This window comes from Myotis lucifugus, unplaced genomic scaffold (assembly GCF_000147115.1).
Source record: "Myotis lucifugus unplaced genomic scaffold, Myoluc2.0 scaffold_7, whole genome shotgun sequence".
Classification (NCBI taxonomy): Eukaryota; Metazoa; Chordata; class Mammalia; order Chiroptera; family Vespertilionidae; genus Myotis; species Myotis lucifugus.
The window spans coordinates 6,332,129-6,355,672 of NW_005871055.1; the positions used below are offsets into that span (position 1 = coordinate 6,332,129).

General features: G+C 42.0%; 1 protein-coding gene and 2 pseudogenes across 11 annotated transcripts in view; 2 read left to right on the forward strand and 1 right to left on the reverse strand.

The window, feature by feature from the left end:
* The first annotated feature begins 941 nt into the window (after nucleotides 1–941).
* Nucleotides 942–2,146, forward strand: LOC102424461 (annotated as a pseudogene).
* Nucleotides 2,147–14,708: 12,562 nt separating this feature from the next.
* Nucleotides 14,709–23,544, forward strand: part of COG3 (component of oligomeric golgi complex 3) — an 85,029-nt gene continuing 76,193 nt past the window's right edge. For 2 of the 11 annotated variants that reach the window (XM_023748440.1, XM_023748431.1), the window contains exon 1: nucleotides 14,714–15,053. In XM_023748440.1, coding sequence (XP_023604208.1) covers nucleotides 14,880–15,053 — 174 coding nt within the window. In that variant the 5' untranslated portion in view covers nucleotides 14,714–14,879. Of the gene's footprint in view, nucleotides 15,054–23,544 lie in introns of all 11 variants that reach the window. The other 9 variants (XM_023748451.1, XR_002827490.1, XR_002827487.1 and 6 more) reach the window with 9 other exon arrangements.
* LOC106695241 lies at nucleotides 16,321–18,331 on the reverse strand (annotated as a pseudogene).

Below are 23,544 nucleotides of genomic sequence, written 5' to 3' on the forward strand. Positions count from 1 at the left end.
GGGTGGGGCAGAAACTTCCCCCATGGAAGTTCCCGCCCCGTGGCCACTTGTGTGTGTGCGGGCACCGGGGAGCCGGGGTCAGGGCGGCGCTTGTGGACGCCAGGGAAGCTCCTGCCTGGCTGGCGTGCGCACGAGGTGCCAGGGAGCTGGGGTCGGGGCGGGGTGTGCAGATGCCGGGAAGCTTGGGTCGGGGCGGCGTGTGTGGAAGCCGGAGGCGGGGCCTGGAGTTTCCCTCACGTCGCCATGGCTGCACCCCACTGGAGTGCATGCGTGGACGCTGGCGGAGATTCTCGCTCCGTGGCCACTTGCACGCATGCCAGTGCCAAAAGGCTTGTGTTCCTGGGGACAGGTGTCCTCGGGAGCCAGGCCACCCCGAGCCTGTAGGCCCACGCCTAGGCCTGGAGCGACCGGGGTCCCAGAAGGTGACAGAGGGTGCACATCGGGCTGAGGGGACCCCCCTTCCCTGTGCACGAATTTCGTGCACCGGGCCCCTAGTAGTTAAATAAAAAGAAGAAACAGAATATAAGAGTGAGGGGAGTTTAAAAGGAGAAGTTAGTAAGAAAATTAGGTACAGGGTGATTTTTTTTTAAATGTACTTGGACATCCCCTGAGTCCTCGCAGACTGTGAAAGGGCGCAGGCTTGGCTGAGGGACCCTCCCCCCCTCCCCCCTCCAACACGACCACGTCCGGGGAGGGGGACAGGGAATTTGTGGCTTGCGCCTCGGGGATTCTTTTTAAGGAGAGACACATTTTTTTATCATACCAACATTCCATGATGTGGTAAGGGCTTTCTATAGAAAGGCTTTCAGTTTTGAGTTCCTTGAGTTTAAAGAATTACTTCTTGCCCTAACTGGTTTGGCTCAGTGGATAGAGCGTCAGCCTGCGGACTGAAGGGTCCCAGGTTTGATTCTAGTCAAGGGGTTGTGGGCACATCCCCAGTAGGGGGTGTGCAGGAGGCAGCTGATCGATGTTTCTCTGTCATCAATGTTTCTAGTTCTCTATTTCTCTCCCTTCCTCTCTGTAAACCTTTAAAAAAAAAAAAAAGAAAGAAAGAAAAGAATTACTTCTTGATCTTCCTTTGCCTGCCGATAGTGCTTGCAAACCTGGCAAACGTTCCTAAAACCTGCCAAACTTTCTGTAAGAAGTGTGGCAAGCATCAACCCCACAAAGTAACACAGTACAAGAAGGACAAGGATTCGCTGTATGTGCAGAGAAAGTGGCGTTATGACAGGAAGCAGAGTGGCTATGGTGGGCAGACTAAGCCGATTTTCTGAACAAAGACTAAAAGTACAAAGAAAATTGTGCTGAGCCTTGAGTGCGTTGAGCCTAACTGCAGATCTAAGAGAATGCTGGTTATGAAGAGATGCAAGCATTTTGAACTTGGAAAAGATAAGAGAAAGGGTCAAGTGGTCCAGTTCTAAGCTTCATATTTTGTTTTATTATATGACAATAAAATCTTGATATGTTCAAGAAAAAAAAAGAATTACTTCTTATGAAACACTCTTTTTTAAATGTAGAAAACACTTTATTTTTTAAGTATACATATCATATCTAAGTAAATGTCATGCAATATTCATTGTACCAATTTATTAAAGTTACGTACATGTTCCTATCAGATTGAAAAGAAATTCGAACCTCACTGTAAAACTTATGTTTTAAAGAGAAAAACACAGTATTTCTTCAGTGTAGGTTTATTAAACACTTTGTAGAACAAGATCTTAACCTGTTTGTGTTTCTGCTTTCTGAGAGAGTTAATGTACTTACTGACGCTTCTAACCAAGAGAGAACCTGAGACCCTGGGACGCTCACTCCCCTTGTTTGCAGGGATTGGCTGACGTCTCCCGCCCCCGTGGCTATTGCTTATATATGGCAAAAGGGTTTTTAGCTTTTATAACCTAAGAGAAAACAAAGGAATTTTTTGTTTGCTCATGGGTTTGTGTAATCATTGAAGCTAAATGTTGCTGATCTGTGATATAAAAAATGCCTCCTGTTTTCCATATTTATTCTTGGGCTAGAAATAGTATATATCATATAAAGACTATAAAGTTTCATAGCCTTTATAATTCAAGCTCTTTATTTAAACATTGTTGGATTATGTGGCATAAACCTTGTTTCATTATTTAATAAACTGGACTACTATATAATTATAAAAATGATTTATGATTATTTCACATAAATAGAAACATTTGAACTAAGACATGCTCCAAAGAGTCCAGAAGGCTGAAGTAGAAATAGCATTTGGGAAAGTGGTTGCAGACATTTCTCTCTGCCTAGAGAAGTTATTGGGATCATCTTATTGCCTGGATACCCATTATCTGAAATATTCTGCGGCTCAGTAGAGGCCAGTGAATTTGCTGCATGGGTTGGGTTGGCAAGGTACTGTGGAGATTAAGAACATCAATGTGCCCTAGCCAGTTGCTCAGTGGTTAGAGCATTGGCCTGTGGACAGAAGGGTCTCAGGTTCAATTCCAGGTCAAGGGCACATACCTTGGTTGCAAGTTTGACCCCCAGCCCTGGTCAGAGCGCTTTCAAGAAGCAACCAATTAATCTCACTCTCACATCAATGTTTCCCTCCCTCCCTCCCTCCCTCCCTCCCTTCCATTCTCTCTTTAAAGATCAATGGGGCCCAGCCGGTGTGGCTCAGTTATTTTAGTGTGGACCTATGAGCCAGTAGATCATGGTTCCATTTCCGGTCAGGGCACATGTCCAGGTTGTGGGCTCAATCCCCAGTGTGGGACATGCAGGAGGCAGCCGATAATTGATTCTCTCTCATCGATGTTTCTATCTCTCCCTCTCCCTCTCTGAAATCAATAAAATATATTTTTTAAAAAGATGGGGAAAAAAAATCCTCTGGTGAGGATTTAAAAAAAAATTAAAAGAAGAAAAAAAGGACACCAATATGATTACATCAGTGCCCTGAACTTTCAACTTCCCTCTGCCCTCCTAGTAGTTGATGCTGGCTTGGGCAGGAGCTGGGGTCCTTGGTTAACTGTGTCCCAGGCAGAGATACCTCTGGTTGGCATAAAATAGCCAGTGGGGTGAAATACAAACATGGTTCATTAATTTTTTTACTTAAAAGTATTTTCTAGGTGCCTGTTTTCTTAACATTTAAATCAAACAGTAGTTTATTGAAAAAATAGAATTGGAAAAAAGAGGGAGATGTTTTGTTTCAGTTTTCCTACCTAAGAGATTAAGTGACATACCCATACACAATTGACTTTGTATGAGGGTCAGTGAGAACAGCTGGCAGCTGGTGTGTCCCAAATGCCTGAACAGTAGAACTTCCACTTTGATCATTGCATCTGTTAGACACAATTGGCTTTAAATCCAGGCTATTTGTTGTTAAAGTGTTAGCTGGAAAAATCTACAGGGTAAATTATCAGTAGATGATGAGTAAATCATTTGGAAGCAAGGCATGGGAGTATAAGACAAGGGTAGTATATAAATCTGTTTCTTGAAAGCTTGATGCAAATAATGGAACCAAAAGCACCAAGAGCAAAATACTGGAAACAATCTCTATATTGATATGGATGGACCAGGTTAAATAAATTGGTCCACCCATGTAATGGCTTACTGTGTGGCACATGAGAAGGAGTTAGATCTCAGCCTGCTCACCTGGAAAGATGTTCATGATATGTTATTAAGTAGGAAAAAGTTGAGATGCAGACGCCTATGTATATCATGATCTCATTTCTTAGGAAGAAAGCATAAAACTTATGTAAGTAGGGAATGTATTTAAAGGGTGTGCATTAGGGTTCTCCAGAGAAATAGAACCAATAGGTGTGTGTGTGTGTGTGTGTGTGTGTGTGTGTGTGTGTGTGTGTGATTTATTTTAAGGATTAGGCTCGTGATTGTGGAGGACTGGTAAGTATGAAACCTGTACGTTATCAGGTTAGCAGACTGGAAACTCAGACAGGATTTCTATGTTACAGTCTTGAGTCAGAAGTCCTTCTCTTGGAAACCTTGTTTTTATTTCCCCTTAAGTTCTTTAACTGATTGAATGAGGCCTATCTATATCTATATCTATCTATCTATCTATCTATCTATCTATATATATATATATATATATATCTTGATTTCAGAGAGGAAGGGAGGGGGAGAGAGAGATAGAAACATCAATGATGAGAGAGAATAATTGATTGACTGCCTCCTACATGCTCCCTACCAGAGATCAAGTCCTCAATCCGGGCATGTGCCCTGACCAGGAATCAAACCATGACCTCCTGGTTCATAGGTCGATGCTCAATCACTGAGCCATACCGGCCGGGCTGGAGTATAATCTTAAAGTCAACTGATTGCAGATGTTATTCAACATCTATAGAATACCTTCATAGTAACATCTAGTATTTGCTGTACAACTGGGCACCAAAGCCTGTCCAACTTGACTCAGAATTTAACCATCACAGGGTGGAAGCAATTACTAATATTTTCTTTATGCAGAATTGTATTATATTGGTTCTAAAAGTTTATGTTTTATAATTTAAGACAAAATTTTTAGAGCAAAATGGACTGGCTTGGAATTAAGATGTGCAAGTTACAGTAAGTGGTGGAAAATTGGAGCTGCAGTAAATATACTATTTATAGTTTAATGATATAATATTTCTAAAATTATATTAAATATCTGTCAAAATTGAGCTGAAAGAATAAATGGGAAACTTTTGCTTTTTCAGTTTTAACTTTTCTTTTTATTCAATGAACTTAATATTTTATTCAAAAAATTTTTAATATATTTTTATTGATTTCAGAGAGGAAGAGAGAGGGGGAGAGAGAGAGCAACGTAAATGATGAGAGAGAATCATTGATAGGCTGCCTTATGCACACCTCCCACTGGGGATTGAGCCTGCAACCTGGGCATGCACACCAACCGGGAATTAAACTGTGACCTTCTGGTTCAGAGATTGACGCTCAACCACTGAGCAACACTGGCTGGGTGATAATTTAAAATTTTTTTAACTATTTTTTTTGACAGTAGGGGGAAACCTCCAGATAGAGTGCATCATGTGGACTATGTACCTGTTCTGTAAACTCCTGGGGGTGTTTTACATAATTCTTAGTCTTTTTCTGACCATACTATTTTCAAATTGTACTGTTTCATTGCATTATATGGTGGCAAGAGCTGCATTTTCTCTTATGAGGTTTTACTTCATTAATTGTAATCTTGCAAATATATTTCAGAAACACTCCATAGTACTTTATGAAAAGAGAAGCTGACTAGATATAAGCTATTACAGATTTTCACTGAATGTATGTGTGAGAGTTTTGATGATTCTAGACTTAAAAGGAATCCATATCTTAGAGCCAGGTTTCCAAACATCCAAGAACTGCTTAAGGCCACTGGCAGACTTCATCTTGAATTGCATCACTACTCTATTTTGTGCTTTTTTTTTTTTAAAATAATTTGCACATAGTAGATAGTGCAATAAATACTTCTTGCATTAAATGGAAGCAACCTACTAAGATTTGCTCTTCTGGGATTTTTAATGTGCTGTGTTATCTCAAGATCACAGGGAGTCAGTGAGAATTGGGGTGAGAGTGCTACAGGTAGCATTTCCTACTGATTGCTTTATTAACCAAGTTGCAGAGAAATCAAAACCTCTGTCAGCCTGTGTTCAGTTCAGGCTAAGATTTTTAAAAATTGTGGTAAAATATACATAAAATAAATTTACCATGTAAGCCATATTTAAGTGTACAGTTCTGTGACATTAAATACATTCACACTGTAGTACAACTACCACTATCATCCATCTCCAGAACTTTTGAGATAAATTGTTTTGAGTGGATCTTGGTCCTTTAATTCATTAGCAGTGTTTATGTTTATGGCCCCGTTATAGGCCCAAGCTAGAAGATAAGATCCCAGAACTTACAACTGGATACTGGGTTTTTTTTGGTAGTGTAATACGCATAACAAAATTTACTATCTTAACTATTTTTAAGTGTACAGTTTAGTGGTCTTAAATACATTTACATTGTTGTGCAACTATCACCACCATCCATCCGTATAACTTCATCTTGTAGAACTGACACTCCATATCCAGTAAACAACTCCTTATTCTCTCCTCCCAATAGCTCCTGGCAACTACCATTACACTTTCTGTTTTTATGATTTTTGACTAATTTAGGTACCTCATATATGTAGACTCATTCAGTATTCATCCTTTTGTTACTAGCTTATTTGACTTGGCATAATGCCCTCAAGATTCATCCATATTGTATTATATTACAGAGTTTCCTGCCTTTTTAAGGCTGAATAATATTCCATTATATGTATAGACCACATTTTGCTTATCAATCCATTGTTGATGGATACTTGGTTACTTGTACATTTTAGCTACTGTGAATAATGCTGTTATGAACATGGGTGTACAAATATCTCTTTGAGACCCTGCTTTTACTCTTTTGTGTATATTCCCAGAAAGAATTGCTGGATCATATGATAATTTTATTTTTAAATTTTTGAGGTACTGCATACTGCTCCATAGTGACTGTACCATTTTGAGATTCCATATGAATTTTAAGATGGGTTTTTCTATTTCTTCACAAACTGTCATTGGGATTTGGATAGGAATTACACTGAATCTGTAGATTGCTTTGGGTAGCATTGATATTTTAACAATATTACATTTTTCAATTCATGAACATGAGATGTGTTTCCATTTACTTATGTCTCAATTTCTTTTAGCAATGTTTTATAGTTTTCATTGTACATGTGTTTCACTTCCTTGGCTAAGTTAATTCCTAAGTATTCTATGCTTTTTGATGCTATTGTAAATAGAATTTGGTTTTGTAATTTCCTTTTCAGATTGTTCGTTGTTCATGCAGAGGAATCCGACCTATTTTTGTGTGTTGACTTAGTACCCTGCTACTTTGCTGAATTATTAGTTCTAATAGTATTTTTGGTGGAATATTTAGGTCAGTGATGGCGAACCTTTTGAGCTCGGCGTGTCAGCATTTTGAAAAACCCTAACTTAACTCTGGTGCCGTGTCACATATAGAAATTTTTTGATATTTGCAACCATAGTAAAACAAAGATTTATATTTTGATATTTATTTTATATGTTTAAATGCCATTTAACAAAGAAAAATCAACCAAAAAAAAAAAAAAAGTTCGCGTGTCACCTCTGACACGCGTGTCATAGGTTTGCCATCACTGATTTAGGGTGTCTACATGCAAGATCATATCATCTGCAAGCAGAGATACTACTTTTACCTTTTTTCCAATTTGGGTGCTTTTTATTTCTTTTTCTTGCCTAATTACTCCATTTAGAACTTCCAATACCATGTAAAATAGAAGCGGCGAAAGTGGACATCCTTGCTTTGTTCCTGATCTTAGAAGAAAGGCTTTCAATATTTCACCATTGAGTATGATGTTCATTGTGGGCTTTTTTTCTTCCTTCTGTTGATGTGGTGTATTACATTGATTAATTTTCATTTGTTGAACCATCCTTACATTCCAGAAATAAATCCAAGTTGGTCATAATGTATAATCCTTTTAATATGCTGCTGAATTATGTTTGCTAATTCATAATTTTGTTCTTTGCTCCTCCTTCCACTAAGAATTGGAGTCAATTTCCCTCCCTTTGTGTCTGGCCTGCCCATAGTGACTTGCTTTGCAGAGAATGCAACAGAAGTGACCTCCTGTGACTTCTGAGGCTAGTTCTACATTAGCCTTTGGGAACTATCTCTAAGCCATAAGCCCCTGAAAGACCATGTGGAATGACCAATGGAGAAGCACTGAGACTACATGAGGACTTAGAGATGTGCAGTCAGTCTCCAGCTGTCCAGCCTGTGGGCATTCATGTCACCCCAGCTATGACTTAGACATGATGAACAGAGACGATTCTTTTTTGTTGTTGTTAAAAATATATTTTTTAATTGATTTCAGAGAGGAAGAGCGAGGGTGAGAGAGAGAGAAACATCAACGATGAGAGAGAATCATTGATCAGCTGCCTCCTGCACACCCCACACTGAGGATTGAGCCCGCAACCTGGGCATGTGTTCTTGACCAGAATGGAACCCGGAACCCTTCATTCCACAGGCTGACAGTCTATCCACTGAGCCAAACCAGCTAGGGTGACGATTCTTTTCTTACGTGCCCTGAAGAAATTCCTGACCCACAGAATTATGAAAGAACAACAAAATGGTGGTTCTTTTAGGGCACAATTTTTGGGTCAGTTTGTTAGGTAGCAATAGATAACAGGAACCAAACTATTCCCCTATTGAAAAATATTTAGGTTGTGTCCATTTTTTCTTCATTACGAACTATATTTTACATGTACTTTTTGAATATTCAAGAATTTCTCTAGGATAAATTCTCAGAGACATAATTGCTGGATAATAGGGCTATCTTTTCTCTTTGTTTCTCCACCCTCTGTTTTGATAAGTGTTGGCAAATTTCCCTCTACAAAGAGCATATAAAGGTGACCTTTTTCCTTCATTCTCCCAAATATCTTTGATGACTCACTTCATCTTCTGTGTTTTGTTCACTTATGTCTAAATGAAAGAGAACAACTTCTACCCTACCTACAGGGCTGCGATTTAGTGATTAAAAGTGAAATCAGAATAACACCTTACAAACAAAATGTTATCTACTGTAATATGGGGACCTTGATCATTTATGGATGAGACAACTTTGACCTCATCTTTGTCCTTTTCACAAGATAGCCTGTGTCTTCTCATTGTCCTCCCACCCCCACTTGCATACACACGATATGAATATGTATGTATGTATTATACGTACATATACACAGATAGATGCAATGTGAGTATTTAGTGTACCAATTTGAATTAATTTATGGGAACAATTACCAAAACTTGAATTAAATAAATATATTGTAAGAATTATAGCAGAGAAACCAAGATGGCGGCATAGGTAATCACCTATGCATGCTGCCTCTCACAACCACATCAGAATTACAACTAAACGGCAGAACAGCTACCACCCAGAACCGCAGGAAAGCTGGCTGAGTGGAAATTCCAGAACTAGAGAGGTGAAGAAAGCTCATTGAGACCGGTAAGAGGTGTGGAGGTGCGGAAGGTGCTGGCACCTTGATGTGCTGTTCTTTAAACCGGGAGGGAGATACTAGCTCCTGCTTGCTCTGAACTCCAGGTCCCGGCAAGAATCTGGGGGACCCAAACACATACGGGGAGAAATTGGACTGTCCGGCATCGGGACAGGAACGCGAGGGTGGCTTACTCTTAGAGGTGCTTGCAGCGACCATTGTTCCTGCATGAGTGCACAGGACGCGGAGAACCAGGGACTTTTCTGGTTCAAGGTAGCCATTGCTGTTTGCTCCGCCCTGGTGATTATCAGAGACCCTGGCCCACCCAATTTACAACCCCATCCAAGCTGTGCGCATCGGCTTTTGCATATGAATGGCCTGTCCTTCCGCCTAAAACAAACTGCAGCTGGGTCAGAGAGCCCCAAAGATTCCAAAAGAAGGCCCACTACCTGACAGCAGCAGCGGCCTTGCTTCACATCTGGGACACGTCTGGGCACTTCCAAACCCCATACAAAGAGGAGGAATCTTCAGATGTCTCTGTAGCTCCTGCTGGGCGGCCCCAGACAGTGGCTGACCTTGCACCTCCTTGGAGATCCAAGAGCCAGTGTACCCAGTGAGTGGTCAGAGTGAGACTATAGTGGATTACAACTCTTTTTAAAAAATATATATTTATTGATTTCAGAGAGGAAGGGAGAATGAGAGAGAGATAGAAACATCAACGAGAGAGAATCATTGATCGGCTGCCTCCTGCACGCCCCCTACTGGGGATCAAGCCCACAACCCAGGCACCTGTCCTTGGCCAGAATCGAACCAGGGACCCATCAGTCCACAGGCCGGCGCTCTATCCACTGAGCCAAACCGGCTAGGGCTGGATTACAACTCTTCACATCCATAAGAGACACACTCAAGCAGCAGACTCAGTGAGCACCAAAGCTCTACTGAAGCAAGTCCTGCCCCATAAGGGTGTCTCCTTTGCAACAGATCTTCCAGTGTAGACACAGCTGGTCATCACAGCCAATTGGTCTGGAGGTCAATTCCTCCCAGTGATACCAACAGCAATCAAGGCTTAACTACAACAAGACTATGCACACAGCCCACAAAGGGGTGCACCAAGAGCGTCCACCTGCGGTGACTGGGGAGGCTGAGACACTGGGCCCTATAGGACACCAACCACACAAGACCATTCTATCAACTCAAGGAGACTTAGCAGCTACCCAGTACATAGAAACAAACAGGGAAGCAGCCAAAATGTGGAAACAAAGAAACATGTCACAAATGAAAGAAATGGATGAAAGCAAAATACTGGATATAGAGTTCAAAACCATGGTTATAAGGCTACTCAAGAATCTTCGAGAAACCTCTGAGAAATTTAGTGAGATCCTCAAGGATATGAAAAAGGACCAATCAGAAATTATGCATACACTGACTGAAATAAATAATAATATATAGAGATCCAACAGCAGACTAGAGGATCCCAAGAATCAAGTCAAAGATTTGAGATACGAAGAAGCAAAAAACACCCAACCAGAAAAGCAAAAAGAAAAAAGAATCCAAAAATATCAAGATAGTGTAAGGCGCCTCTGGGACAACTTCAAGTGTATCAACATCCGAATTATGGGGGTGCCAGAAGAAGAGAGAGAGCAAGATATTGAAACCTATTTGAAGAAATAATGACAGAAAACTTCCCATACCTGGTGAAAGAAATAGACTTACAAGTCCAGGAAGTGCAGAGAACCCCAAACAAGAGGAATCCAAAGCAGACCACAACAAGACACATCATAATTAAAATGCCAAGGGCAAAAGACAAAGAGAGAATTTTAAAAGCAGCAAGAGAAAAAGTTAGTTACCTATAAGGGAGTACCCATACGACTGTCAGCTGATTTCTCAACAGAAACTATGCAGGCCAGAAGGAAGTGGCAAGAAATATTCAAAATGATGAATTGCAAGAATCTACAACCAAGATTACTCTACCCAGCAAAGCTATCATTCAGAATTGAAAGTCAGATAAAGAAAAAACTAAAGGAGTATTCTCTAAGAAGAGGAAGAAAAAGGTAAAGATAAAAATTATGAGCAACAAAGTGACAACAAATACGTATCTATCAACAAGTGAATCTAAAAATCAAGTGAATAAAAAATTTGAAAAACAATAAACTGGTGAATATAATAGAATCAGGGGCATAGAAAAGGAGTAGACTGACAATTCTCGGGGGTGGGGGGAAGGGAGCGTGGGGGGTGTGGTAAGAGATTGGACAAAAATCTTACACTTATGGACGAGGACAATGGGGAGGGTAAGGGCATAAGGTGGGGTGGGAACCGGGTGGAGGGGAGCTATGGGGGAAAAAAGAGGAACATCTGTAATAATCTGAACAATAAAGATTTATTTAAAAAAGAATTATAACAGAATTAAAACTGCAACTGTATTTGTCATGTCCTCTAGTGCTTCTGGGAATAAGCTAATTACCAGCTGGTAACAGGAAGAGATTTGACTTGTAATACAGAGTATAAACATGGGTCCATTGTAGGAAATTTGTACTTCTTTGGTGGGGGGGTTAATATTTGTTAATATAGATAATATTTGTCCATACAGAAAAGAGCACTAGAGTCTGAAGCAGAAAAATTCAGTTTCTACTATATTTTGAGCAACCACTACATTGTTTAAATGTATATAACTTATGCCCAGCCTGAGTGGCTCAGTGGTTGAGCATTGACCAATGAACCAGGAGGTCACAGTTCGATTCCCGGTCATGGGCTCGATCCCCAGTGTGGGGTGTGCAGGAGGCAGCTGATCAATAATTCTCTCTCATCATTGATGTTTCCATCTTTCTCTCCCTCTCCCTTCCTCTCTGAAATCAATTAAAAAATATTAAATGTATATAACTTCTATGCTAGTATTCTGCAAAATTAAAGCACCCCATGAAAACTGCTATTACTCTGTTTCACTACTCCTGTCGCTTCCCCACCCCTACAGAGCCAGCTGGTGACTAGGCACAGCTGTTCTTCCTTAGCTCCCTCAATTCTTCAAGAATAATCCAGGCACTATTGTGTTGCATTATCTACCTTCCTCTTCTCTCATTTGAGAGGGGCAGGGGGTTTTATAAGCTGGTATATAGAGCGCCTCAATTAATCTAAAAGATAATCATATCAATTTGAAATTCTAGAGTACATATACTTATGGGAATAGAGGATTATGTTTTTCCGAGTTTCATTTCTTAGGCTGGTGCACCTGCATACTCCCTTTGATCCTAAGCAAAGTGATTGAGGATGTGATTCAGCTGCGGACAATGTACATTATACCCAGCAAGCAAGCAGAGCCGTTAAGCATGGTCAGGCTGACCCCACCAGGAGCCAAGACATCATCTCATCACTTAAAAACCAAGAACAGTAGTTGAATTCTGCTGGCCCCCAGGACCAATGCAATTGCATTCCTTTCCCAACCTCACCCTAGTCCATTTCTCCAATATAATCCTGTCCCCTGCACCTTGCTATAAGACAGGTTTTGGATGCTTGTAAGCTCCCTGTCTTCTTGGTTGGCTGGCCTTCTCAATAATCGCGTTATATGATTCAACCCTGCCTTCATTATTGGACATTGCGACAGGCAGCCCAAGCCCCCCACCCCGGGGGTTCCCCGGTAACAATTTCACCTCACAGTACCAGTAGCTGATTAAACATTCAGTGTTGGCACAAATCTTTTCCAGGGATACCATGACCTGCATTGCAAACTTTTAACATCATGAATCACCAGTTGGTAAAAAATATTTTAAGGAATTAGACAATTTTAGAAGAGAGTAAATTGATCATGGATTTGGAAAAATCTGCAATGGAAATGCATTTGGGAGAGAGTGTGTTTATAATTGGCTGTTGAAGGATGATGTTTGCATCACAAAACTCAGGAGGATTAACTTCATTTTCTGAGATTTTGGGAACTAGAGGTCAGTCTGATCTGAATAAGAGAAAGTATGTTTTAGGTACTTAAACAGATAGATGTACATATCTACAGATGACTTTCTTTAGGAAATCGTGGTGGATTGATGTGATGGAGCAACAATACTCTGAAGCTGGGTTGAATAATTAAAACAAAAACCTTACTCTTTAGTGCAGAATTCATTGCAAAATAAGAAGGAGGAGGAGACAGAGGAAGAGGAAAAGAAGAAAATTACCTATTAGTAATCCCAACCATCTGTCAATGTTTTGGGAGTGTTTTTTTGGGCAATAGGATCATACACTATCATTCTTCTTAATGATATCACAATAATTTTTACAAACAAATATTTTCTACAACATTAGAGTTTTAACTCTTGACTTTGAGAGGTAATTTTTGACTTCAGAAAAGTTGCAAAAGTAATAGAGTCCAGGTGTGCTTAGATAACTGTGTGCAATAATCAAAACTGGAAATTAACATTGGCACAATACTATTACCTAGCTACAGACCTTGTTGGAATATCTGTATTTTATTCTATAGTTTTCCCTTTTTCTATTCGAGGATCCAATCCAGGTTCTGACATTGCATCTAATTGTCATATCTCATCTCCAGTATATAATAGTTCCCCAATCTTTCCTAATTTTTTATGACCTTGACACTTTTGAGGAATACTGGTGAATTTTGTAGGACATCCCTCAATTTGAATTTGCCTGATGTTTTCTCATATTTAGAATGTGGTTTTGCATTTTTGGCAAGAATATCACCGAAGCGATATTGTGTCCTCGATCTGTCATGTTAGGAGTTTTATGATGATGCTGTATACTTTGATTACTTCGTTAAGGTGATGTCTGCCAGATGTTTCCACTGTAAAGCTAATAGCTCCCCTTGCTATTAATACATATCTTGGGGAGATCATTTGTCCAATGCAAATTTCTGTTTCTCCTCACACTTTCACCCACTAATTTTAGCATCCATTCTTACATATTGCCTGGTACAATTGTTGCTATTTTCTTCATTCTTTCCATAGTTACTGTTTTGGAATTTTTCTAAGGTAGATTGTCTCTTCTCCCCAATTTACTAATTCAATCATTTATATTAGTATGGACTCACGAGTATTTATATTATTATAAATTATGATCCAATACTATTGTATTTTTGTTGTTCAAGTCTACAACATGATTTAAAAAAATAATTCTTTATTCCTGAAAGTATTGCATATGTCCCTTTTTCCTCACTGGCCCCCTCCAGCTTACCCCCTGTCCCTCTTGCCCCAAGCCTTCTACAACATGATTTAAATGGCAGAATAATATTCCAATTATTGGAATATTCCAATCAATGTTGGACATTTTGATTGTTTCCGATTATTTGATAGTAGTAGTAATGATATCCGATGCACACAAATCTTTGAATGTTTATGTTTTCATAAAGTAGTTTTCTAACAGCGGAGTTACTGGATGTTGGAAATGTTTGTATTCGTGGTTTTGTTCCAGGGAGCCGAAACTATCAACAGGTCAGCAAGGCAATCACAGTACACACACTCCACCCAGACTACCCAGCTGTGAGCGGAGGCAGTAGTACATCCAGGAGCTCACAGAAAGCCCCTGCCGGCAGAGTAACTTAGTACAACTGTCGTGAGCAACACGTAACAATAAAGTTATGGATGTTGAGGAAAAGACTTCCGGTAGGGGCATTTCTATTTCCGTCAGGATCTTTTCAGCCTTCTCCCTCCACGTCTACATCGCAACCGGAAATATTTGTACCGGTTTAAAGCCACGTCTGTCCTGACCTCAGTCCCGCCTACACACTGTGGAAGTGCTTCCGGGTTCAGGTTGTTCCTCTCGGTACGCCCAGCCCTGCTGCCGGTGCTTAGCTGGAAGCCCGTCTTTCCCGGAAGTGGCCCGGGCCAGGCCTTCGGGGTCCCCATTGCCCCGCTGCTGCAGAGGGCCCCGGGGGCGGCGGCGATGGCGGAGGCGGCGCTGCTGCTGCTGCCCGAGGCAGCGGCTGAATCGGACGCTCGGGAGAGGCTGGCTCTCTGGGATCGGAGACCCGACACCACGGCGCCGCTGACCGACAGGCAGACGGACTCGGTGCTGGAGCTGAAGGCGGCGGCGGAGAACCTGCCCGTGCCGGCCGAGGTGAGGTGCCGGGCGGGGACTGGGCTGAGGGGTTCCTCCGGCGCGCGGGTGGCCCTTGGCTTTGCAGACCCCTGGCCAGGGCTCTCTTCGCTCCTCCCTGGTCTCGGTGGCGGCTCGGGTGGGCGAGGCCCCTCACAGTCCCGGGCTGTCGGGCCTCACACTCTCCCTTCCCGCGCGGGGACGGCACCCAGCCCTCCCCTGCGCCATGGGGCGGTTGGCAGGAGCCTTGCCCTGGGCTTACTGCCCCGGTGTCCCTGATGTCAGCGAGGCATCATTCTGCTGCCCACCATCCCGCAGGAGGAGGGGGCACCGAACTCGAAATGCTTTGCTTCACAACAGCCTCCTGTTGGTACTCGTTTACCACCTTCGTGAAGAGCGCAGCGTCCTTCTCCCACGGGGGCAGACCCAAACTCGGTCCTGAGCGACCGTGCCTTCGCGCACATTGAGGAGTGCAGGTTAGGGGAGGTCCATTTATTGTACCTAGTGGAAAGCAGTGAAAACCAATTTTCTGGGAAAGCTGGGTCAGTACATTATTCCATAAGGCTGGATTTTGGTTTCAGTGTCAACGTTTTTATTCCTAATTACCTTTGGGATAGTATGCTTATGAACTGATAGGGTGATTCAATTCAGTTAGTTATAATAGCGTTTTATGAATTGTCAGATGTTTGTCAACTCTTTTCTAGTTGTGAGGCCAGGTTTAGGAGGATTATTTTATAGGGATGATAGTTACTTTTGATGTTGGAAGCATTCTTTCTAATTTTAAGAAAATTGTTACACAAAGGTTGTCACATAATTGGATATTTCTCTACTTTGTACACAATTATTACTCACCACAGAAAGGCTGCTTAACTTTTAAAAATTTTTTTTATTGATTAAGTTATTAATATGTGTAAGGCTGCTTAACTTTTCACTGGATGATGGCAAGCATGAAAATCCTCATTTTAACAGAATAGTAGTAAAAATGCCTCTGATTTAAGTTGAAAGATGTATATTGGTACATGGCTCTTACCCTTAGTTATCTGGAAAGTACAAATATCTTTTTATAAAAAAATACAAAACAAATTATGTGTAGGCATGGATAATGAATGACAGCAGTAAATCTTTATATATGTTGTCAACTAAAACCAGGAACTGATGGTTATAGTGATGTTAAACATTAGCCATCCTTTTCTTCAGTCATTTTCTTCAGGGGACTTCTCTGAGGCACTACCCTGAGCTTCCTCTCACAGTTCTCGCTGATAATGGTAAAGCACTGTTCTAGGCTTAGCACACGCCACCTCCCACACGCCTCCTATTCCACCCATTTCACCATTGCAGCGTCTTTCTCTTCTTTAGGAATTTCTGTGACCACAACTTCTGCTGTGGTTAACAGAGAGGCCATTCTAGTACCATCCAATAAAGCAGTTCTTACAATCTTCATTTGATCAATGATTCCTTTTTATACCATATTCGCAGAATCTCCAAGCACAGTGTCATAGCCACCTTCTGAGGAACTTTGCATAATCTTTTTCAACTGTCCACAATCCCTCAACACCTGCATTCTTAGCAGTGTTTATTGCAGGAATTTTGAGTGCTTTTTTAAAAAATAATTTCTATACCAATTTTTTTATTTTCATGGATTTAATGAGTCCAAGGCTGGAATGGACTGAAGCAGGGCACAACCCCTTCCCAGAGCAATGTCTTCTTCAACAGCAGCTTGTGCAGCATTGAGGGCATGTTACTCTCTTTCTTTTCATTCATTTCCACATCACTTGTGCCAGCAAACTTCAGCACAGCTACTCCATCTGTGGGTTTTGCCAGACATTCATTTAGTTTTTCCCTTTCATATTCCTTTTCAGATATCTAACTGTTGGATGATTTCTTGAGTATGTTTTAAAATTTGAGCCATGTCACCTTTTCCTTTCAAGAGCATGGCATCATCTTTGGTCACAGTGACCTCTCCAATCTTTCCTAACAAGAGGCTGAACATTTTCAAAATTTGGGATTAATTCTTCTCCAAACACTGCACCACCAGTAGCAATAGCCATGTCTTTAAGCTGGTTCTTTCTATTGTCACCAAAACCTGGAGCTTTGACTGCTACAACCAGAAAACGAACTTTTAGCCTAGTCAAAATGAGTGTACTTAGAGCTTCTCCATCAACATCTTCGGCAATTATGACCAGGGCTTACGGTGAGCATTGGCAGTTTCAAGGGCAGGTACAATGGACTGAACTCTGCAAATTTTCTTTCCACTCAATTGAACATAGGCATCTTGGAATTCACATTTCTGACCTTTTGATGTATTAATGAAGTATGGAGAAATATAACCTCGATCAAATTTCCATGCCTTCAGTAATTTCTAATTCATCATTCAGTGTTTTTCCATCCTTTAACTGTGATGATGCTGTTTCTTTCAACCTTTTTCATTGCATCAGAAATGATGTTGCCAATTTCTTTGTTTCCATTTGCAGAAATCATAGCAACCTGAGCAATTTCTTCAAGGGTTGTCACAGGTTTAGACTGTTTCGTAAGTTCAGCAATTACAGCATCAACAGCTAACATCACACCTGATTCCCACTGGATTAGCACCTTTGCTAATTTTCTCAAAGTCTTCCCTGGCAGCAGAGTGTGCCAATACAGTAGCAGTAGTGGTGCCTCTTCATTTTTATTATTGGCAACATCTTGAACAAATTTAGTGCCAGTATTTTTGTATTTATCTTTTAAGTCAATGGACTTTGCAATGATCACACCATCTTTTGTTACTTTGGGACTTCCCTAACTCTGTCTAGTCAGTAATCACTGTTCTTCCCTTTGGCCCCATAGTAACAGCTACAGCGTCAGCTAAAAGGTCTACACCTTACAGCAGGGGTGGGGAACCTTTTTTCTGCAAAGGACCATTTGTATACTTATAACATCACTTGAGGGCCATACAAAATTATCAGTTTAAAAATTAACATGCTATATTTGGTTAAACATTTGGTTAACTCACCCCTAATGCCTTGGCAGGGCCAGACCTAATGATTTCGGCCCAGGGACCGGACATTCCCAACCCCTGCCTTAAAGCATTAAGGCTAAAGTATCTGTATCAAAATTTATATCTCTGGCATAAGCCTGAGTGCGATAAGGAGCCAGTGTCCTAATCTGGCAAAGGACTTCATGTAATTGAAGCATTTCTGTGGGGTTAGCAACAGGGCATGTGAGCAGTGAGGCAGGCTGTGGCAAGTGAGGATGAAAGCATTGTTTTTATACTAGAGGCCCGATGCACCAAGATTCGTGCTAGAATGGGCCTTCACTCTGGCCAGATCCGCCTTTCTGCCTTCCCACACTGCCCAGAGGCCCAGAGGCCCAGAGCGGATGGGGCAGTGTGGAACACCTGCGTCCCGCCCCGCCCCCTGCTGCTTGGAGCCTGCGTATGCAAACTAATCTGCCATCTTTCTTTTATTAGTTTGCATACCCACTCCTGATTGGCTGGTGGGTGGCGTGAAGGTGCAGTCAATTTGCATCTTTCTCTTTTATTAGTGTAGATGATTTGGAATTGTGTCCAAAGGCAGATTAAATCTCTAGAGACTTAAACTTTTTTTTTCTGCCCTCAAACTTTAGAGGTTAAGAACTCTGATTTGAAAGTTGCTTCACTTTTATTATTTCATGCTTTGCCATAAAATAGAGGTGTTCTTTCTTGGGTTTCTCTGTCCACCTCTAGGATGCTATGCTGGAAGTGGATTTGAAATAAATGAGGAAGTAGGTGGAAATTTCTTTGGTTTGATGATCAAAGTCTTTTATGCTCTGTAAATATTCTAGTTGGTCTGATTTGGCCTGATACTGAAGCAAGATGGACATCACAGCAGGAGTGGGGGTATTTCATAAGAAATATAACCCAATTTGTTTTTATTGTCATGGGTCATAAACTTTTATTTCTTATTCTCATTGAACTTAAAGGAAAGGGTTTTGAGCGAAGTAAATGGAATCCTCATTTTCACCCCATTCTTTCACATTTATGTAATATAATACCTAGCATTAGCCTTATGTAGTCATTGAACATATGTACTCTGGGCTAAGAATTGAGGATAGAAAGATAAGTCAAGATCCCTAGCTTCATATTGCTGACATAATTGTGATGATCATGAGCATGTATAAAAAACAAGAAGGGTAATTTCAGATGGTGATCCATGACATAAGGAAAAAACCAGGCTGGTATGACACTACGGATGAGGCGTGCCTTTAGGCAAGGAAGGCAGGCCTTCCTAAGAGAGTAACAGTCTAAGATGAGAACTTATGATGGAAAACAAGAAGCTAGTCTTGCAAAGATAAGTATTAAGTGTAATATTTAAGCTGGAGGAAAAAGTAATGCAGTCATGGGTAGGGGATGAGCTTGACAAGTTCCAACATTCAGTGAGGGTCTTCTGGTACATGCAGAATGAAATAACCTGTTATTTACCCAACCTGAAATCTTTAAGGGGGAAGTTCTCATTGCTCTTCAGCCCTCCATAGCCTCATTTCCCTTTACTAAAGTGTTTATATGTCTGGTGGGAAGACTTGGAATTGAGTTTTTTCTCCCTTTTCCGCCATTACCACTCTTAACAGTGGCGCTGAAAAAGAATGCCTCAATTTTTATTCTGTCCAAACAGTATATCTCTAAAGGATTTTCCATAGTGTTTCACAATTTTCATGAGATAAATTACATCCTGAACAGCTGGAACTAGGCAAGTTAGTTGAATAGCAAGAGTCCAGCTAACTCTTAGCAAATATCATAAAGCCATTAACTTCTTTAGAAAATAGCTTTCTCTTTTATGAAGGAGAACTAGTCTTATCTTGGAAGGAGTTAGATAAGGGAATTTGTGGTGGAAAATTTTCAGGAGAATATTACAGTAGGTGGACTGGTTTCTTGTAGCCAGGGCATTTTTTTTTTTCTTTCAGTAGTGAGGGCCATTTTCTTTTCTGCTGGACTTAGTAATTCTTTTTCTTTTTTAAAGTATATTTTTATTGATTTCAGAGAGAAGAAGGGAGAGGGAGAGAGAGATATAAACATCAGTGATAAGAGAGAATCATTGATTGGTTGCCTCCTGCACACCCTACACTGGGGATTGGGCCCACAACCCAGGCCTGTGTCCTGACGGGGAATGGAACTGTGACCTCTTGTTCATGAGTTGAAGCTCAGCCACTGAGCCATACCGGCCAGACCGGACTTAGTAATTCTTGATAAAAGACTAAAATAATTTGCCCTGAAATTTACTTCTAATTTACTGTTACAGTTCTTTTCCTAAAGCCTGTGGAACCTTAGACATGATGTTTAACTTTCCTGAGCCCTTTTAAAAAATATATATTTTTAAATTGATTTCAGAGAAGAAAGGAGAGGGAGAGAGATAGAAACATCAATAGTGAGAATCACCGATTGGCTGCCTCCTGCACACCCCACACTGGGGATCGAGCCCATAACCCGGGTATGTGCCCTGACGGAATCAAACTGTTACCTCCTGGTTCATAGGTCAACGCTCAGCCACTGAACCATGCCGGCCAGGCTGTTTTATTCTTTATGATAGCTCTTATAAGTTGTAAGAAGGAAATGAAATCATGTAAGTAAAGTGTACATGGCAAGCTACCTGCTAATATTTCTCATGTGCTTTTCCCCTCCAAATGTTTAATACTAAAAAAATAGATTAGAATCTTATGATCCTGAACTGGTACAAGTGCCACTCAGACCAAAGGTATGAAAAGAAGAGATTAGTACCTCAAAGAAGGTTCTAAGACTCAATCTTTATCTTTTCAATGATTTGTTGCGAACAAAGACAGTAACGTCAGGTTTCATTTAGGGAATAAATTGATTAGAGTGTTTATAAAAGTGATATTCTCTAACTCAGAACTGTGCAAGAAGTAAAGTTTGGGAGAGTAAGGTGTATTTGCTTGCTCTTTCCTGGGCCTGTTCAGCTGGTCAGGCAAGGCTTGATGGTTTATTGTAATTAGTATTTAATATGTTAGTGTCTCTATTTGCATAAACTAGACAATAGTATTCTATGACTGCCAATCAGGAAGCTAGATCTGAGCTCTTCTCTCTCTGGTGGTAAACGTCTGCTCCTTCTGGAAGCCGGGGCAGGTGAGTCAGCGACATTCAGTCATCTCCACTTCAGGAGTGAGTGAGAGGTCAGACAGGAAAATTTGTGACACCACCACCCTACTTCCTGATTTGCCATTCTGTTCAGGTGCTTTGAGAAAAGAAGATAGTTTGGTAAAAGTGCCTAATAGGAGATTTTCTCATATGCTATTTTCCCCTTTTTATTGAATTTATTGGAGTGACACTGGTTAACAAAATTATGCAGTTTTCAGGTACACAATTCCACAACACATCATCTGTACACTGTATTGTGTGTTCACCACCCCAAGACAAGTCTCCTTCCATCACCATTAATCCTCCCTATACTCTCCTCCGCTTCCCCCCACACCCCCCTTACTCCAGCAGTTACCACACTGTTGTTTGTATACATGAGTTTTTTCTTTCTTTTTTTTTTTTTATTAAATATTTTATTGATTTTTTTACAGAGAGGAAGGGAGAGGGATAGAGAGTTAGAAACATCCATGAGAGAGAAACATTGATCAGCTGCCTCCTGCACACCTCCTACTGGGGATGTGCCCGCAACCAAGGTACATGCCCTTGACCGGAATCGAACCTGGGACCCCCTCCAGTCCGTAGGCCAACGCTCCATCCACTGAGCCAAACCAGTTAGGGCACAAAAACATTTTTGCTGCCTGGGAGCTGAAACCTAAATGAGGCAGTACTCACGGATCGGATCCTCTCATCTTTTCTCTCTCTCTCTCTCTCTCTCTCTCTCTCTCTCTCTCTCTCTCTTTCTCGTTGAAATTATTGGGGAGACACCGGTTCATAAAACCATACGGGTTTTAAAATAAAATAAAAAATGAATAAATCAGATATGAATAAATAGGAATCTTTGTATGGAACTAAACAAAAAACAACAACAACAACAAAAACATACAGGTTATTCAAGTGGACAACTCAAGAAAATATCATCTGAATACATACCTACCACATCCAGTTTTCAAGCGGGAAGCGTCATCGGAGCGCTCGCTGCCCCTGGAGCCCAGTGCATCAAGTCCCTCCGTCCTCATGGATTTCTTCCCCGCCCGCCCGCCCGCCCGCCCGCGCACCTCTTTTCTTTCTTCTCTTTTGCGGCCCACAACCTCCACACCCCACCCAACATCCATGGTTTTCAGCACAGGTAGGAGGTCTTTCCAAGGCTTGTCCACAAAGCCCGGACATACAGGCCATGAACGGTCAACTCGACCCCAGAACAGTTTAGGTCCTAAACTTTAGGAGAAACCAGTCTCTGCCCCGACAAGCATGTGGGGCGGGAAGCTGTGGCAGTGCCTCGGGAGGTTGTAGGTTTCAGCAGGCGGACAACTCAGGACACGTGAACACATGCCAGCACATACTACATGCAGCTCTGTTCCGGTTGGGGCGCGGGGCGAGGGGGTGTCGTAGCGGGAGTGCACCCGGCCTCTCTGGACCCGAGTTTTTTCTTTTTTCTTTATTGCTCAAATCTCCAGCCTCCAACCCTCACCCCCGAAGAGCTGTCAGCCTGCTCTCTATCTATGAGTCTGTCTCTATTTTGCTTGGTAGTTCAGTTTGTTCATTAGATTCCAAATATGAGATTCCAAATATGAGTGAAATCATATGGTACTTGTCTTTCTCTGATGGGCTCATTTCACTTAGCGTAATGCTCTCCAGGTCAATCCATGCTGTCACAAAGGGTAAGATTTCCTTCTTTTTATGACCTAGTAGTACTCCATTGTGTAAACCTACCACAGTTTTTTTATCCGCTCATCTACTGATGGACACTTGGGCTGCTTCCAAATCTTGGCTATTATAAATAACTAGAGGCCTAGTGCACAAAAATTTGTGCACTCGGGGGGGGGGGAGGGGGGTCCCTCAGCCCAGCCTGTGCCCTCTTGCAGTCTGGGACCCCTCGGGAGATAACGACCTGCTGGCTTAGGCCTGCTCCCGGGTGGCAGAGGGCAGGCCCAATCCCTAGGTGCAGCCCCTGGTCGGGCTCAGAGCAGGGCCGATTGGGGAGTTGGGGCGCCGCCCCCTGTCATGCACAGAGCAGGGCGGATCGGGAGGTTGCGATGCCACCCTCAGTCACGCTCAGGGTAGGGCCGATTGGGGGGTTGGGGCACCGCCCCCGTCACACTCAAGGCAGGGTCGATGGGGAGGTTGCGGCGCCACCCCCTGTCACACACAGAGCAGGGCCAATCAGGGAGTTGGGGCGCTGCCCCCTGTCACGCACAGAGCAGGGTCGATCAGGGGGTTGGGGAGCTCCCCCCTGTCACTCACAGAGCAAGGCCCATCAGGGGGTTGGGGAGCTCTCCCTGTCACGCACAGAGCAGGGCCGATCAGGGGGTTGAGGAGCTCCCCCCTGTCACTCACAGAGTAGGGCCGATAAGGGCGTTGGGCACCGCCCCCTGTCACACCACAGCAAGGCGGAATCAGGGGTTGGGGCGCCGC